The 17,095-nt window shown below is 47.6% G+C and overlaps 2 protein-coding genes across 2 annotated transcripts; both read left to right on the forward strand.

The window, feature by feature from the left end:
• The first annotated feature begins 1,140 nt into the window (after positions 1 to 1,140).
• LOC135641423 (uncharacterized) lies at positions 1,141 to 2,124 on the forward strand. Its single transcript, XM_065156779.1, has one exon. The coding sequence runs from the start codon at positions 1,141 to 1,143 to the stop codon at positions 2,122 to 2,124; it is 984 nt and encodes a 327-aa protein (XP_065012851.1).
• Positions 2,125 to 10,749: 8,625 nt separating this feature from the next.
• LOC135641424 (uncharacterized) lies at positions 10,750 to 15,251 on the forward strand. Its single transcript, XM_065156781.1, has 4 exons — positions 10,750 to 10,917; positions 11,035 to 11,322; positions 13,440 to 13,727; positions 13,791 to 15,251. The coding sequence occupies exons 1-4, from the start codon at positions 10,750 to 10,752 to the stop codon at positions 15,249 to 15,251; spliced, it is 2,205 nt and encodes a 734-aa protein (XP_065012853.1).
• The last annotated feature ends 1,844 nt before the right edge of the window (positions 15,252 to 17,095 follow it).

Raw genomic sequence — 17,095 nt, forward strand, 5'->3', positions numbered from 1 at the left:
TTGTTCAATGACCCAGGCTTGTCACCTCCCGACGACGCACCCACCGGCCCGTCGCCGGTGTCTCCCGAGGCCTTTCACGACCTCGCTCATCAAGTCCGAGCCCTGACGAGCATGGTGCAGACCATCATCCCGATTGTCTCGCAGCGAACCACTCCGCACGTGGCTCACCCTTCACAGCAACAGGAAACCCTCGTCCGCACTCACATACCTCTCTCCGGGCTCCCTGGCTCGCCTCAGAATCCGATAACTCGGCCCGGGAGCCGGGAGGCAGAAGACACGGCGAGCCGCCCCGAGCGCGAGGCTCCGTCTGCCGACTCTACAAATGCCCTACGAGCCCAGCTGCGCCTCGTCAGTCAAAGACTCGACGAGGTACAACAGGAAGTCCGCAAGTCGAAAGGAGAGCTCGGAGTGGACGGGCAGCAAGGATCCCCGTTCACCCCCGAGATCCAAGATCAGGCGATCCCGTCACATTTCCGCCTCCCCTCGCTGGACGCGTATGACGGCGCCGCTGACCCAGCGGACCACGTGGCCGCTTTTCGCGCCCAGATGGCGCTATACGGGACTTCCGATGCTTTGATGTGCAGGGCGTTCCCAACAACCCTGCGGGGGCCGGCCCGCGCGTGGTATAGCAGTCTGAAGGCCGGGACCATCGCCTCCTTCGACCAACTCGCCAAAGACTTCGAGCTTAGCTTCCTGGCTTACGCTCGACCAAAACCGTCTGTAGCATTACTCCTCGGACTCAATCAGAGGGAGGACGAGCCCCTCTCCCATTTTGTGAACTGCTTTATGACGTAAATCCGCGGACTATCGGATGCTCACCCCTCTCTACTGATGCAGGCATTCATGACAGGCCTGCGGCCCTCCCGGTTCTTCTGGTCTCTCGTGGAGCGACCCCCTGCCGCGGTCCCCGAAATGATTCAGCGTGCTGGCCAGTTTATCGCCGCGGAGACATGGATGGCTAGAAAGCGGGAAGAGCATAAAAAAGTCAAGGTGGAGCCGCCTCGACAACAGCATCCCGCCGCCTCTTGACGCAAGTTGGATAGGTCCGACCCAAGACCTCCTCCCCCCTCCTTGAATTCTTCACGGACGGAAATATTTCTCCATGAGAAGGGGAAGGGACTACTCAAGGAGCCCCACCCGATGAGGAGCCCGCGAGAACTCGCAGACCGCTCAAAATACTGTCGATTCCATCGACAGCATGGGCACGACACCGAACAATGTCGTGAGCTAAAAAGACAGATCGAGGAGCTCATCCGCCGAGGGCATCTCGGCCACTACCTTCTACCGGACAAGGAGCCATCACCTCACCCAAGGGGTACCATTGAGAGACACATCGACGTAATCGCCGGCGGCCCCGCATCAGGAGGGGGCTCCATGTCAGGAAGAAAGGCGTACGCCCGAGCCGCTCCTGATGTGACCCCTGGGCACGGGCCCGAGCCCGAAATCACCTTCCCAACCGGGGTCTCCAGGCAGCCCGAGCACGATGATGCCCTCGTGATATCAGCAAGGGTGGCCAACGCGCAGGTAAGGAGGATCATGGTCGACACGGGGAGTTCGGCCGACATACTCTACTTTGACGCCTTCCAGAAGCTCGGCTTAGCCAAGGAAAGCATGCGCCCAATGGGTTCAGCGCTCACCGGGTTCACGGGAGATTCGATATCACCTCTGGGGGCTATCACTTTGCCCTTAACCCTAGGGATCCCGCCAAGGTCAAAAACGGTAATGACCACCTTTTTGGTGGTCGACCTTCCTACGGCCTACAATGCCATACTGGGACGGCCGACCCTCAATAAGGTCAGAGCCGTCGTCTCGACCTACTACCAAACCATTAAGTTCCCGACTCACGCAGGGGTCGGAGAAGTCTCTGGAAGCCCCCGAGAGTCCAGGCGGTGCTACCTAACCGCCGTTTCACTACACAAGAGGACCAGGGTCGAGCCACCACTAGAGGACCCGCGGGAAACAAAAAGGTCGGCCCCTCATCCCGAGCAGAAGGGGCCCACCGTAGATGTGCCGTTACAAGAAGCCCGACCCGACCGAACGGTCAAAGTGGGTTCGGAGCTACCCGAACAGGAACGAGAGCAGCTCGTCGGCCTCCTGCGGGAAAATGCCGACATCTTCGCCTAGTCCCCATCTGATATGACGGGCGTCGACCCAGGGGTGGCACAGCACCATCTCAACATCCCACCTAACGCTCGCCCGGTAAAACAAAGACCCAGGCGGCAGGCCCCTGATCGGCAGCAGGCCATACGAGAGGAGGTGACCCATCTCTTAGCAGCAGGCTTCATAGAGGAAGCCAGGTATCCTCAATGGCTGTCCAATGTAGTCCTTGTGAAAAAACACAATGGAAGCTGGAGGATGTGCGTTGACTACACTAGTCTCAACAATGCATGCCCGAAAGATTGCTACCCCCTCCCAAGGATCGACCAGTTGGTCGACGCAACGGCCGGACACGCGCGCCTCTCTTTCATGGACGCCTATTCGGGATACAACCAGATCAGGATGGCGCCCGAAGACAGGGAACACACGACCTTCCTCACCGACCAAGGGGTGTACTTCTATAAGGTCATGCCGTTCGGGTTGAAGAACGTCGGGGCCACATACCAGAGGATGGTGATCAAGATGTTCGCCCATCAGATCGGAAGGAACATGGAAGTTTACGTGGACGACATGATCGTGAAAAGCCAAGAGGCCGAAGCCCACATTGCCGACCTGACCGAGGCGTTTTGTTGAATCTCGGATTTTGATGATGAAATCAATTGATGGGTTAATTAATCTAATCCATATTATTGAGTTAAGTGTGCAGGATTAACTATGATAACTAGAAAACACAAAGCAAGAGAACCGGAGTCAAGATCGATGGACGTTTAAGAGTCCGAAGAATCGTCGGAGATGCTGCCGAAACCAACCGAGAAGAAATCGGGAACCTACCGGAATTTTCGGAAGTTCGCCGAAGAGATCGTCGGAGGTTCACGGAGATCACCGAGAAGGCTCGGCTACTCGTTAAAGTCATCACAAGATCGGGAGTTTGATGGGAGTCCGTCGGAAGAAGCTCGTCGGAAAGCTCGCCGAAACAAGACTCGACGTTCGCGGTTGAAAGCTTGCTTAGGATGTGTTTTTGTTATGTAGTTCACTTTTAATTAGGATTAGGATTAAGAGATAATCCTATATCCTGGTTAGGGGCCAACTGGGCCCAAAGTCAGATATGGTTTGGGCTTAAATTAAGCCAAACCAGTGAAATCGGAGTGTCAGGCGGTGGCACCGCCTGGCTGGGCGGTGGCACCGCCCAGCACCCGAGAGCTGGGCGGTGACACCTCCTTGGCTGGGCGGTTGCACCGTCCAGCACCCGAGCGCTGGGCGGTGGCACCGCCTGGCTGGGCAGTGGCACCTCCAGCACCGGGAACCCTAAGAGAATTCAAATTTTAGAGCCCAAAATTTGAATCCTCTTGAGGCCTATAAATACCCCTCAAATCTCAGCTGAGGTAACAACTTTTGAGAAGCATTTTGATTGAGAGAAAAGTCTTAGAAAGTCTTAGCAAGTCTTGTTTTCAATTTGCTAGAGAGTTCTCCTCCTCCTTTCTTATTGAAAATTTGTAAGAGGTTGAGCTGCTTGTAAAAGGTTGTAAGAGGGGTGTTTACCCTTCCATTTCAAGAGATTTGCTAGTGGAAGGTGGGAGCCTCATCGAAGAGGGGCATCGCAAGTGGAGTAGGTCATTTGACCGAACCACTCTAAAAATCGGCGTAATCTCTGGTTTGCATTTTATTATTGTCATTTACATTACTGCAAATCTTCTTATTGCTTTAGTTCCTTATTACCCTTGCTACGCAATTTTAAGAATACGCTTTCAAGTTAAACTTTTCAAGTTTCGTTCTTATCGTACGAAAGATTTTGTTAAAATCGAAGTTTTAATCCGCTGCACTAATTCACCCCTTAGTGCCGCTCCGATCCTAACAAATGGTATCAGAGCAAGGTTATCTCTCATATTTGGTTTAATACCCAAGAGAGATGGCTTACTCCGGCATGCAAGAGGGCTATTCTATTGCACGACCACCTTTATTTAATGGGTCGGATTACACATATTGGAAGACTCGCATGAGAATCTTCCTCATTTCTATGGACTTTGAGCTTTGGTCTATTGTCGAGAATGGATTTCAAAAATCTTCTCTTCCCATGAGCGAATGGAATGAATCGGAGAAGAAGGTTTTTGCTTTAAATGCAAAGGCTATGAATGCCTTGTTTTGTGCATTAGACAAAAACGAATTTAATCGTGTTTCAATGTGTGATTCGGCTTTTGATATTTGGAGAACTCTTGAGGTCACTCATGAAGGCACTAGCCGAGTGAAAGAGTCCAAAATCAACATCCTTGTGCACTCTTACGAACTTTTCCGAATGAAACCAAGTGAGTCCATCGGAGACATGTACACCCGGTTTACGGATGTCATCAATGGACTCAAAGCTCTTGGTAAAGATTTTACTAACTTTGAACTAGTAACTAAAATCTTAAGATCCCTCCCTAAAAGTTGGGATCCAAAAGTTACGGCCATTCAAGAGGCCAAAGACCTTAAAGCATTCCCTCTTGAAGAACTCATTGGGTCTCTAATGACCTACGAAATGACATGTCAAGCTCATGACGAGCTCGAGAACCCCCTTCCAAAGAACAGGAAGGATATGGCACTCAAATCACAAGAAGACCACTTGAAAGGAACATCAAGTGATGAGGACAGTGACAATGACATTGCACTTTTGACTCAAAAATTTAAAAAATATTTAAGAAAGAACAAACTTAAAAATAATGTAAAAAATAAATTTGAACAAAAGAAGGACCAAGTGATTTGCTATGAATGCAAAAAACCGGGACACTACAAGAACGATTGTCCTCAAGCCAAAAAGAGGACATCAAAGAAGAAAGCGCTCAAGGCAACATGGGATGATTCAAGCGCGTCCGAAGAAGAGGAGTCCAACACCGAGCAAGTTGCTCATTACGCGCTAATGGCTTTAGGAGAAGAGGTATGTGATTTATTTAATGAAGATTTATCTCTTGAAGAACTCTCTATCGCTTTTCATGAATTATTTGATGAATGTAGAACTGTTAGCAAGAAGTTAAGTATCTTAAAGAAAGAGCATGCTTTGCTACAAGATAAGTTTGATAGTCTTCAAACTCCTCCATGTTCTAAGTGTGAGCATTTAGAAGCAATAAAAAATGAAAATTTGCTTCTTAAGGAAACCTTAAACAAGTTTAAGGTTTGGTAGCAAAGGATTAGATATGATCCTTGCACACAAGGGTCACATCGCAAATAGAAATGGAATTGGATTTGTAAAAGGATTACATCAAAATCCAACCACTTTCATAAAAGGACCTACATTACATGTTTCCTCTTATATGAAATGCAACTTCTGTTGCAAATCCGGACATATTGCCTACAAATGTCCATTTAGGAAAATTAGTTCACAAAAATTAATATGGGTTCCTAAAGGAACTATAAAGGATTCAAAAATAAATAACAAGGTTAGTGGGTCAACTTTTGAGGCACCCAAAATCAAATGGGTACCTAAAAATCATCCTCTTTTGTAGACAAACCCACAAGCTAGGAGCAAGAGATGGTATCTCGATAGTGGATGCTCAAGACATATGACTGGAGATCCATCTCATTTCTCTATGCTCACTAGCAAAGAAGAAGGGTACGTCACCTTCGGAGACAACAACAAAGGCAAAATCATTGGCAAGGGAACTATTGGTAACAAACTTAGTTTTTCCATTGATGATGTTTTACTAGTTGATGGATTGAAACATAATCTCTTGAGTATTAGTCAACTATGCGATAAAGGTTATATCGTTAGATTTGAATCAAATATGTGCATTATTGAAAAACCAAATCATAACATGACTATGATTGCTTTAAAGCAAAATAATGTCTATACCATCAATCTTGATGAACTAAGTAATGAAATATGTTTCTCCGCCGTAAATGATGATGCTTGGCTTTGGCATAGGAGATTAGGCCATGCAAGCATGAAAACAATATCTAAAATCTCATCTCAAGAATTAGTACGAGGGATTCCGAATATGAAGTTTATTAAGGATAAGGTATGCGATGCATGTCAACTAGGCAAACAAATAAAAACAAGCTTCAAACCAAAAAATCAAATTAGCACCACTAGACCATTACAATTGATCCATTTGGACTTATTTGGACCAATTGATACAACAAATCTAGGTGGAAGCAAATATGCTTTTGTGATTGTGGATGACTACTCTAGATACACTTGGACCTATTTCTTAGCTCACAAAAGTGATTGCTTCAAGTGTTTCTCTAAATTTTGTAAACTCACTCAAAACGAAAAAGGCTTCATGATTTCATCAATTCGGAGTGATCACGGTGGTGAATTTCAAAACCATGACTTTCAAAATTTTTGTGAAGTTAATGGATACAATCACAACTTCTCAACTCCAAGAAATCCTCAACAAAATGGTGTAGTTGAAAGAAAAAATAGAAACCTACAAGAAATGGCAAGAACTATGTTAAATGAACATAGTTTACCCAAATATTTTTGGGCCGAAGCCGTAAATACGGCTTGCTACATCATGAATAGGGTTCTAATAAGACCATCTCTATCAAAAACTCCCTATGAATTATGGAATAACAAAAAACCAAATATTTCTTATTTTAAAGTTTTCGGTTGTAAATGCTTTATTTTAAATGAAAAGGATGCCTTAAGTAAATTTGATGCTAAATCCGATGAAGGCATCTTTCTTGGCTACTCTTCCGTTTCTAAGGCTTTTCGGATTTTTAATAAAAGAACCTTAGTAATAGAAGAGTCTATTCATGTAGTTTTTAATGAAATTTTTGATTTAAAGAAAAGTGATTTTGATGATGATTTTGGTTTTGATAATTTGAATTTAAATGAACCCTCTCCTCAAAATAGCTATTTGAATGCATCTTCTTCCGAAATTTCTTTACCAAAAGAATGGAAGTATGTAGATGCTCATCCAAAAGAGCAAATTATAGGAGATACATCAAAAGGGGTTCAAACTCGTTCTTCTTTCAAAAATTTCTGTGCTAACGCTGCTTTCCTTTCTCAAATTGAACCTAAATGCATTGACGAAGCCTTAAAAGATGATTTTTGGGTCATTGCAATGCAAGAAGAATTGAACCAATTTGAGAGGAATGAGGTATGGAAGCTTGTTCCTAGACCAAGTGACCACTTAGTCATAGGTACTAAGTGGGTCTTTAGAAACAAGCAAGACGAAAATGGTATCGTGGTTAGAAACAAGGCTAGATTAGTGGCCAAAGGTTTCAACCAAGAAGAAGGTATCGATTACGAAGAAACCTTCGCTCCCGTGGCTCAATTAGAAGCCATAAGGATGCTCCTTGCCTATGCTAGTAGTAATAATTTTAAACTATTTCAAATGGATGTTAAAAAGTGCTTTCTTGAATGGTTTTATTTTCGAAGAAGTATTTGTCGAACAACCTCCCGGATTTGAAAATTCTCTTCTTCCTAATCATGTATTCAAATTGACTAAAGCTCTCTATGGCTTAAAACAAGCTCCTAGAGCTTGGTATGAAAGGCTTGGTTCCTTTCTTATTTTAAATAATTTTACCAAAGGCAAGGTTGATACTACATTGTTTATTAAATATTTTGAAAATAATTTTCTTATTGTGAAAATTTATGTTGACGATATTGTTTTTGGCTCTTCGGATGAATCACTATGTGAATCATTTACCAAATGTATGAGTCTTGAATTTGAAATGAGTTTAATGGGTGAATTAACTTTCTTTTTGGGATTACAAATCAAACAACTTAGTGATGGTATATTTCTTAACCAATCTAAATATACATTAGAATTGTTAAAACGATTTAACATGGATAATTCAAAAGCAATAAACACCCCTATGAGTACTGCGACTAAGTTAGATATGGATGAAAATGGTGAAAGTTTCGATCAAAAAACATATAGGGGAATGATAGGTAGTCTACTCTACCTCACTGCGACTAGACCGGATATTATGTTTAGTGTAGGACTTTGCGCTAGGTTTCAATCTAATCCTAAATTATCTCATCTTAAGAGTGTTAAAAGAATATTTAGGTATCTTAAAGGAACTCCAAATTTAGGATTGTGGTATCCAAAATCTGAAAAATTCGATCTAATAGCTTATGCAGATGCCGATTTTGGCGGATGCAGGATAGATAGAAAAAGTACATCCGGAACATGCCAATTTTTAGGACATGCACTTGTTTCTTGGACTTCCAAGAAACAAAATTCAGTTGCACTATCTACGGCGGAAGCCAAATACATTGCTGCAAGTGCATGTTGTGCACAAGTAATTTGGATGAAAAATACATTAGAAGACTATGGAATTCACCTTGAAAATATTCCCATAAAATGCGATAATACTAGTGCCATATGTCTTACTAAAAATCCAATTCAGCACTCTAGAACTAAGCACATCGACGTTAGGCATCATTTCATACGCGATCATGTCCTTAACAATGATGTTGTTCTAGAATTCATTGACACAAAGCATCAATTAGCAGATATATTTACAAAAGCTTTGAATGAAGACCAATTTGAATTCATTAGAAGGGAATTAGGTATGTTAAATTGTCCCTAAGAATAAACTTGTTTGAATGGATTTTCCGTAAAGTTTTTCATTCTCTCTCCGTTCCTCGGTGACTTGTTAAATTATCTTATCCTATCTTGAGTCAAACACCGCTTCCATCTGATCAAGATTAATGATTTTATGATATTTTGAATCTCGAAATTGATTTTGATGGCTTGATTATGAGTTTCAAGTTGACGAATTGAATTTGAATGAATTTGTATTCGAATTATGATCTTGACTTATTGGAGTTACTTCTTAAAATTTTTTTCTTATCCCAATCTCTTCTTTGTACATCTACAATTTTTGTTATTTATAAAAAGAAGAGATTTGATAATATGGATGAATGCTAAATTTTTCTTTAAGATGAACTCTGCGTAAATATTTTAGCATACTTAATTTTGAATGATAAAATCTTTGTATGATCAATAATAATATAGATGAGTGATGTATGATCAATGATAAAATCTTTGTATGATAAATTATGTGCTTCAAGTCTCATTCCCTTTTTGTTGATGACAAAGGGGGAGAAAAGTGATGACTTGTATCATTTTAATAGCATGACTTATATGAATTACAAAAAAACTTGTGTGATATTATTGTCTTATATGCCTTGCAAATCCTTGAAAATATCACAAGATTGATATCATGAAATTTATATTGAAAATCTTTATCTTCTGTCGTAGTAAAATTCGTCCCTTATCATTTAACTTATGATTTTCATCGAAGTTTCGTACTTACTATTGTTTAATGAGGATAACGATAAGTTCTACGATTAGAACTTATCGGGTTATGCTTGAATCCAATGGGATGGAATTCAAGTGTTTTTTATCTTCTCATAATATGGCATATAGATAGGGGGAGTTATGTTTAACTCCATCATTAATTGATTGTCATCATCAAAAAGGGGGAGATTGTTGAATCTCGGATTTTGATGATGAAATCAATTGATGGGTTAATTGATCTAATCCATATTATTGAGTTAAGTGTGCAGGATTAACTATGATAACCAGAAAACACAAAGCAAGAGAACCGGAGTCAAGATCGATGGACGTTTAAGAGTCCGAAGAATCGTCGGAGATGCTGCCGAAACCAACCGAGAAGAAATCGGGAACCTATCGGAATTTTCGGAAGTTCGCCGAAGAGATCGACGGAGGTTCACGGAGATCACCGAGAAGGCTCGGCTACTCGTTAAAGTCATCACAAGATCGGGAGTTTGATGGGAGTCCGTCGGAAGAAGCTCGTCGGAAAGCTCGCCGAAACAAGACTCGACATTCGCGGTTGAAAGCTTGCTTAGGATGTGTTTTTGTTATGTAGTTCACTTGTAATTAGGATTAGGATTAAGAGATAATCCTATATCCTGGTTAGGGGCCAACTGGGCCCAAAGTCAGATATGGTTTGGGCTTAAATTAAGCCAAACCAGTGAAATCGGAGTGCCAGGCGGTGGCACCGCCCAGCACCCGAGAGCTGGGCGGTGACACCTCCTTGGCTGGGCGGTTGCACCGTCCAGCACCCGAGCGCTGGGCGGTGGCACCGCCTGGCTGGGCGGTGGCACCTCCAGCACCGGGAACCCTAAGAGAATTCAAATTTTAGAGCCCAAAATTTGAATCCTCTTGAGGCCTATAAATACCCCTCAAATCTCAGCTGAGGTAACAACTTTTGAGAAGCATTTTGATTGAGAGAAAAGTCTTAGAAAGTCTTAGCAAGTCTTGTTTTCAATTTGCTAGAGAGTTCTCCTCCTTTCTTATTGAAAATTTGTAAGAGGTTGAGCTGCTTGTAAAAGGTTGTAAGAGGGGTGTTTACCCTTCCATTTCAAGAGATTTGCTAGTGGAAGGTGGGAGCCTCATCGAAGAGGGGCATCGCAAGTGGAGTAGGTCATTTGACCGAACCACTCTAAAAATCGGCGTAATCTCTGGTTTGCATTTTATTATTGTCATTTACATTACTGCAAATCTTCTTACCGCTTTAGTTCCTTATTACCCTTGCTGCGCAATTTTAAGAATACGCTTTCAAGTTAAACTTTTCAAGTTCCGTTCTTATCGTACGAAAGATTTTGTTAAAATCGAAGTTTTAATCCGCTGCACTAATTCACCCCCCCCCTCTTAGTGCCGCTCCGATCCTAACACGTTTGACACGCTACGCAAGTTCGGCATGTGGCTCAACCCCACGAAATGCGCCTTCGGTGTCACCTCCGGGAAATTCCTCGGGTTCATTATACATGAAAGAGGAATTGACGCCAACCCGGAGAAGGTCCGAGCGATCATCAACATGCAGTCACCTCGGACGATCAAAGACCTGCTGCGACTGAACAGAAGGATTGTTGCCATGTCCCGTTTCCTTGCCCGGTTGGGCGATCACTGCCTCCCCTTCTTCAGGGCGCTCAAGGACCCGAAAAGCTTCCGGTGGACGACGGAGTGCGAAGAAGCCTTCAAATAGGTGAAGCAGCGCCTGGCAAACCTCCCCCGGCTCGCCTCTGTTTCTCCCGGCGAAAAGCTGGGCCTCTATCTAGCGGCCTCCCCCCATGCAGTCAGTTCCGTCCTGATCAAAGAAAGCTCGGGTGAACAACTTCCGATCTACTACGTCAGCCACACCCTGAGCGGACCCGAGGGGCGTTACCCGCCGATAGAGAAACTCGCGCTTGCCCTGGTGCTGTCAGCTCGGAAGCTGCGCCCCTACTTCCAGGCTCACCCGGTGGAAGTCATCACCGACCAACCCCTTCGGCAGGTTTTTGTTAGGATCGAGAGCACTAAGAGGGGGGGGTGAATTAGTGCAGCGGATATTTTTCAGCGATTAAAAAATGAAAGCTGCGTTCGTTCGATAAAGACTATTTTGATGCAAAAGCCGATTCTAAGATTACTTATGATTAAGTGCAGTTTACATTTAAACACAGTTAGCGTCTAAATGCAGTTTGCGTCTAAATGCAGATTGCGTCTAAACTCAGATTGCGTCTAAGCGCAGTTTGCGTCTTAGTGCAGATTGCGTCTAAGCGCAGATTGCGTCTAAACGCAGATTGCGTCTAAGCGCAGATTGCGTCTAAACACAGTTTGCGTCTAGGAGCAGTTTAAGCAGAAGTATAAAGACAATGTGCTGCTGTTGTACAGCTCAAAAAGTAATCTGCAAAAAACAGATTTACGTCTAAACGCAGATTTACGTCTAGACGCAGATTTACGTCTAAACGTAGATTTACGTCTTAAATGCAGATTTGCGTCTGAACTTTGAAACTCGTTTGTATACTCGCAGAAGGCAGTATGCAGTTGAAATCAAGACGTAAACGTGAACTGAGATCTGATGATTGTGCGAGGAAAGCCGATTTACGTCTAAATGCAGTTTTACGTCTAAATGTTGAAACTCGTTCGTAAAATTGCAGAGGACAGTTTGCAGTTATCACTAGGATCAAAATGTAAGTGTAAACTGCAAAGAAACTCATTCGTAAAAGCACGGAAGACAGTTCTGCAAAATCAAACGTAAACGTAAACTGAAATGTACGAAAATACGAATTTACGTCTGAATGCAGATTCGGAAGAACAGCACTTAGAACTTGTTCGTGAAAGCGCAGAGAGCAGTAGTAATGAAGGAGGTTTGCAGTAATGATAAAGTGCTCAAAAATAAACGCAAACCAGAGATTTAGAGTGGTTCGGTCAGCCTTGACCTACTCCACTTTTGGCTTCCTCCACCGACGAGGTTGCCGACGTCAACTAGGGGCCTTCCTTCAATAGGCGAAGGCCAAACTTCCCTTTTACAGTTTCTCTCCTTTTGACAGGCTCAGGAGACAACCTTTACAGACCTTTCTCTCCTCACTTTACAACTGAAAACTTGAAGAACAGAAGGAGGAGACTTAAAGGCTTTACAACACTTTTGAGCTCTTAGAATCACAGAAAAGATCAAGATTTCGGTGTAGGTCTGTATCTTTTCAGTGCTGAATGGGTTGGGAATTTATAGGCCCCAACCCAATTCAAATTTGGAGCTCAAAACAATCAAATCCTGGAATTCTGGGATCAGGCGGTTGCACCTCTTGACTGGAGAGGTTGCACCGCCTGGCAGAGCTCGAAGACCGAGCTCAGGCGGTGCCACCTCTCTGCCAGGGAGGTTGCACCGCCCAGTCTTGCTCGAAGACTGAGCTCAGGCGGTGCCACCTCTCTGCCAGGGAGGTTGCACCGCCCAGTCTTGCTCGAAGACTGAGCTCAGGCGGTGCCACCTCTCTGCTGGGGAGGTTGCACCGCCCAGTCTCGCTGGAAGGCCTAGCCCAGGCGGTGCCACCTCCTGGCCTGGGCGGTTGCACCTCCTGGTGCAATCAGGGTCCGAATGGTTCATTCCATTCGGCCCAATTTTAATCTTTCAGGGGCCCAATTGCCCCAAGATTAAGCCAATGGGATCACCTCCCATTTTCCAACTTAATCATCGTGCTAACTACGATTAAATCCAAGACAACTTCTGCAGCTTTGCTTCGGTGCGTCAATCGCTCCTTCCGGCGAGTTTCCGGTGAACTTCCGTCGATCATCCGATGAACCCTCGGTGATGCTCCTGCGGACTTCCGGCAAACTCCTGGACTTTGCGACGATCCACTTGGCAAGTTCCGACGAGCTTCGCTTGGCAAGCTTCTGGACTTCTCGGATCTGTTCTCGCAGAACCTCCGACGACCGTCCGAACTTCCGTCGAACTCTCGAACTCCCAACGTGATCATGAACTTGACTCCGGCGCAACTCCTGCTGCTTGTCTATCTTTCATCGTAGTTAATCCTGCACACTTATCTCAACACATAGATTAGACAACAAATGACAATTGACTTCATCATCAAAATCCAAGATTCAACAGTTTTATCTAAATTCGATGTTGCAGGTCAGCTCCTCAAGTGGGCAGTGGAGCTAGGCGAGCATGATATAAGATACGTGCCCAGGACCGCCATCAAAGCTCAGGCGGTGGCCGACTTCATCGCGGAGCTAACTCAGGCGACAAACGAAGATCTAGAGCAGCCTCCCGAAGCTTGGATCCTGCACGTGGACGGCTTGTCCAACTCAAAGGGCGCCGGCGCAGGACTGGTTCTGCTCGCCCCCGACGGCCGCTCGTTCGAGCGCTCCCTCCGCTTCGGGTTCAAGGCCACTAACAACGAAGCGGAATACGAGGCGCTCCTAGTAGGACTCAAGCTGACCCTCGAGATGCAGGTGGCCGCTATACACGTCCTCACTGACTCACAGCTTGTGGCCGAGCAGCTCAGCAGTGCATATGAGGCTCGGGACCCAACCATGGCGAAATACCTGGCGCAGGTAAGGGACCTGACTGCTAAGTTTCCTTATTTCACGTTATCCAATGTCCCGAGGGAGGAGAACGAGAGGGCCGACGCGCTAGCTAAGCTGGCGTCGAAACCGACCTGCAAAACATGCCCAAAGATCGAGGAGCTTCCTGCCCGCGCCATCGAAGTAGCAACTACAGCCCCCGGCAATGCCCCGATCACGTGGGTACATGAGCTGCTGCGCTTCAAGCGGGACGGGACCCTCCCCCACGACGAAGTGGTGGCTCGGCGACTGCGCCGTACACACGCGTGGTACGCCGAAGAAGGTGGCCGGCTCTATAGGCGGTCCTTCACCTACCCCCTCTTACGATGCCTAGAGCCAGATGAGGCCCAGACGGTCCTGGCCGAAGTCCACGAGGGGGTCTGCGGAGAGCACAGCGGTGGGCGAACCTTGGCGCACAAATTGCTTCGCCAAGGGTACTACTGGCCGAGCATGTGCCGGGACGCAAAAGCTTACGCACAGCGCTGCGGCGCGTGTCAAGAACACGCCCGCGCACCCCGACAGCCCGCGGTCCCTCTCAGCCCCGTCGCGTGCGCGTGGCCATTCGCGCAATGGGGGTTAGACCTTCTCGGCCCTTTCCCGCCGGCCTCGGGGCAGCGGAAGTACATCATCGTGGGAGTAGATTACTTCACAAAATGGGTCGAGGCCGAGCCGTTGGTGACAATCACGGAACACCAAATGAAGAAGTTCGTGTGGAGAAACCTAGTGACTCGGTTCGGGCTGCCCAAGGCCATTATTACGGATAACGGACCTCAGTTCGCTGGTAGGAGGTTCAGGGAGTTCTGCGCAAGTCATGGCATCCAACTAAGGTTCAGCTCGGTGGCACACCCTCAGACAAACGGACTGGTAGAGGTGACCAATCGATCCATCTTGGACGGACTCAAAAGAAGGGTGTCCGCGGCCCGATCGGCCTGGACCGACGAACTCCCTAGCATCCTATGGTCACTACGCACCACTCCCAAGACCGCAACTGGAGAATCCCCGTATAGCCTGACGTTCGGAACCGAGGCTGTCCTTCCACCCGAGATGACTATCTCCACCCTCCGGATAAGGAGCTTCGTCGAGAAAGTTTCAAACGAGGGACTTCGCGCCAGCCTCGACATGCTCGAGGAACGACGCGCGGACGCGCACCTGAAGGCCCTCTCTTACCAGAGAGCCGTCGCAAGGGTCTACAACAGGAAGGTACGACCTCGACCGATAAAGTTAGGTGACCTGGTCCTCCGAAAGACCGAGGTCAGCAACCCGACCCGAGCCAAGGGGAAGCTAGCCCCCAAATGGGAAGGACCTTATCGGGTCATGGAGGTAGTCCGACCGGGTACTTACCGACTCACATCGATGGACGGTTCTCCTGTGCCGAGAACCTAGAACGTCGGGAACCTTAAGAAGTTTTTTGTCTGAAACGAAGAAACCTTTTCGTTTAAAGAAGAAGAGCTTTTTCGTTTAAAAGAAGAAGAGTTTTCTCCCAAGGACGGAAGCTTTCGCCTAGGAGGAGGGAGATGATAAAGTGAAAGGAGAAAAGTCTTTCTTTTTATTGAAGAAAGCAAGCCAAAATACAGGACCCGACTTACAAAAAACCGACCGACTAGCAAAATAAAATACAGGACTCCTTTCTTCATTGCCCAGGCTCCTCCAGGCGATCGTCGAAAGGGACCTCCTCGGGCATGTCCACCCCCTGGTCCTCGGGGTGAGGAGCGAAGGGGTTCTCCTCTACCTCAAGACTAGGGTGGCGAGCGTGGAAGCGGGACGTGGCGATACGGTAATCGTACTCGAAGGATACCTGCCCCGTCCGCGTCAGCCCGAGCTCGAACCCCTCCGACTTCTTGTAGGCCTCGAGGAGCTCCTTGTCTTTTACGGGTCGAAGCCGGGCCTCCTCCGCCAGCGCCTCCGAGGCCGACCTTGCTTCGGCCTTCGCCTCCTCCAGCTTCTTGCTGAGGGCGCTCGCCTCCGTCTTCACCAGGCGGAGCTCAGTCAGCTCCACCCTTATTGTCTTTTGGAGCCCCTCGTTCGCCTTCTTGGAGGCCTCGAGCTCCGATCAGAGGCGTGCCGCCTCCGCTTCCAGATCCGCCGCCCGCTGCTCGGCAGCCGCCACGGCCTCCGGACCAGCTCCGGCTCGAACCTCCTCGACCTGGCGGACGAGCTCGGCGTTGCGGTTGGCGAGGCCCCCGATGACCCGGCCGGCGTCGCGCACCCTGTCCATCAGGGCCGTCGCATAGTGGAGCCCCTGCATGAGGAAGATCGGGTCAAGAAAGCCGGCGTCGGACAAACAAACCCAGAAAACGGAAACGTACCCAGACCAAAGACTGGGCGGACTTATTGAGCAGCACATCCGAAGAAAGAATGTACAGATCCCGAGCCATGTCGGGATGGAGCGCGCCTCGGAGAAACGCTGCGGAGGGATCTTTTCCGGCCCACACCCTGTCTCCTCGGGACAGGCCTTCCCAACGCGCCACCAAGGGTTCGCCGGCCTCAGCGAGCGGGATCTCGCTTGCCAGCCGCGTTAGGAACAGCTCCCCATCTCCGGCTGGGAGTCGGCACAGATCACGCACGGAGACGGGGCGCGGGCCTTTCCCAGTTGTCCGTCGGCTAGGTCCGGCCCCGCCGCGACGGTGGCCCGCCTCTGGACCCCTCGACGGGTTTGTCTTCGCCTTCTTCGAAGGGCGCTCAACCTCGACCTCCAGCGGGGCGGCCTCTGTGCCGGGCTGCGGGTCGGCTGGTTGAGTCGGGAGAGAAGGCGCCAGGTCGGCCGGTGGAGAGGGAAGAGGGGGTTGCGGCGCCTGAACCTCCAGGAACGACCGGAGCTTCACCATTTCTGCTAAAGATGGAACGGGTCAGTACCAAGAATCAGCTATGCTAAAACCCTAGTCCAAGCGACGTTAAACGTACCCAGAGGCATCGGGCTAAGGCCCGCCTCGACCAGCCATTGTTCGGTCATGGTCCGGATGGCCTGCGACCTAGGGAGGATCTCTCTGAGCCTCCCTAGAGCTTGGCGCTCCGCATCGCCCAAACAGGGGGTGGTGTTATCGACCGCCCTCGCGGACCATCGGACCCCGAAGCCCCAGTCCTGCGCACGGCTGATATAGAAAAACCTCCCCTTCCATCCCTTATTGTTGGAAGGGGCCCCCCCGACACGAAAGCCCGTTCGGGCCGACAGGAAATAGCCCCCCGAGCTCTTGCAAAGGCAGTAACAAGAGAGAAAGAGATCGAGGGTA

This window comes from Musa acuminata, chromosome BXJ3-6 (assembly GCF_036884655.1).
Source record: "Musa acuminata AAA Group cultivar baxijiao chromosome BXJ3-6, Cavendish_Baxijiao_AAA, whole genome shotgun sequence".
Classification (NCBI taxonomy): Eukaryota; Viridiplantae; Streptophyta; class Magnoliopsida; order Zingiberales; family Musaceae; genus Musa; species Musa acuminata.

What these genes read in the sequence shown, in the direction of transcription:
- LOC135641423 (XM_065156779.1), top strand. Translation starts at nt 1,141, where the DNA reads ATGAGGAGCCCGCGAGAACTCGCAGACCGCTCAAAATACTGTCGATTC.
- LOC135641424 (XM_065156781.1), top strand. Translation starts at nt 10,750, where the DNA reads ATGTGGCTCAACCCCACGAAATGCGCCTTCGGTGTCACCTCCGGGAAA. An exon ending in CCGACCAACCCCTTCGGCAG is followed by an intron (nt 11,323 to 13,439) that starts GTTTTTGTTAGG and finishes GTTGCAGGTCAG; the next exon opens with CTCCTCAAGTGGGCAGTGGA. An exon ending in CGGAATACGAGGCGCTCCTA is followed by an intron (nt 13,728 to 13,790) that starts GTAGGACTCAAG and finishes ACTGACTCACAG; the next exon opens with CTTGTGGCCGAGCAGCTCAG.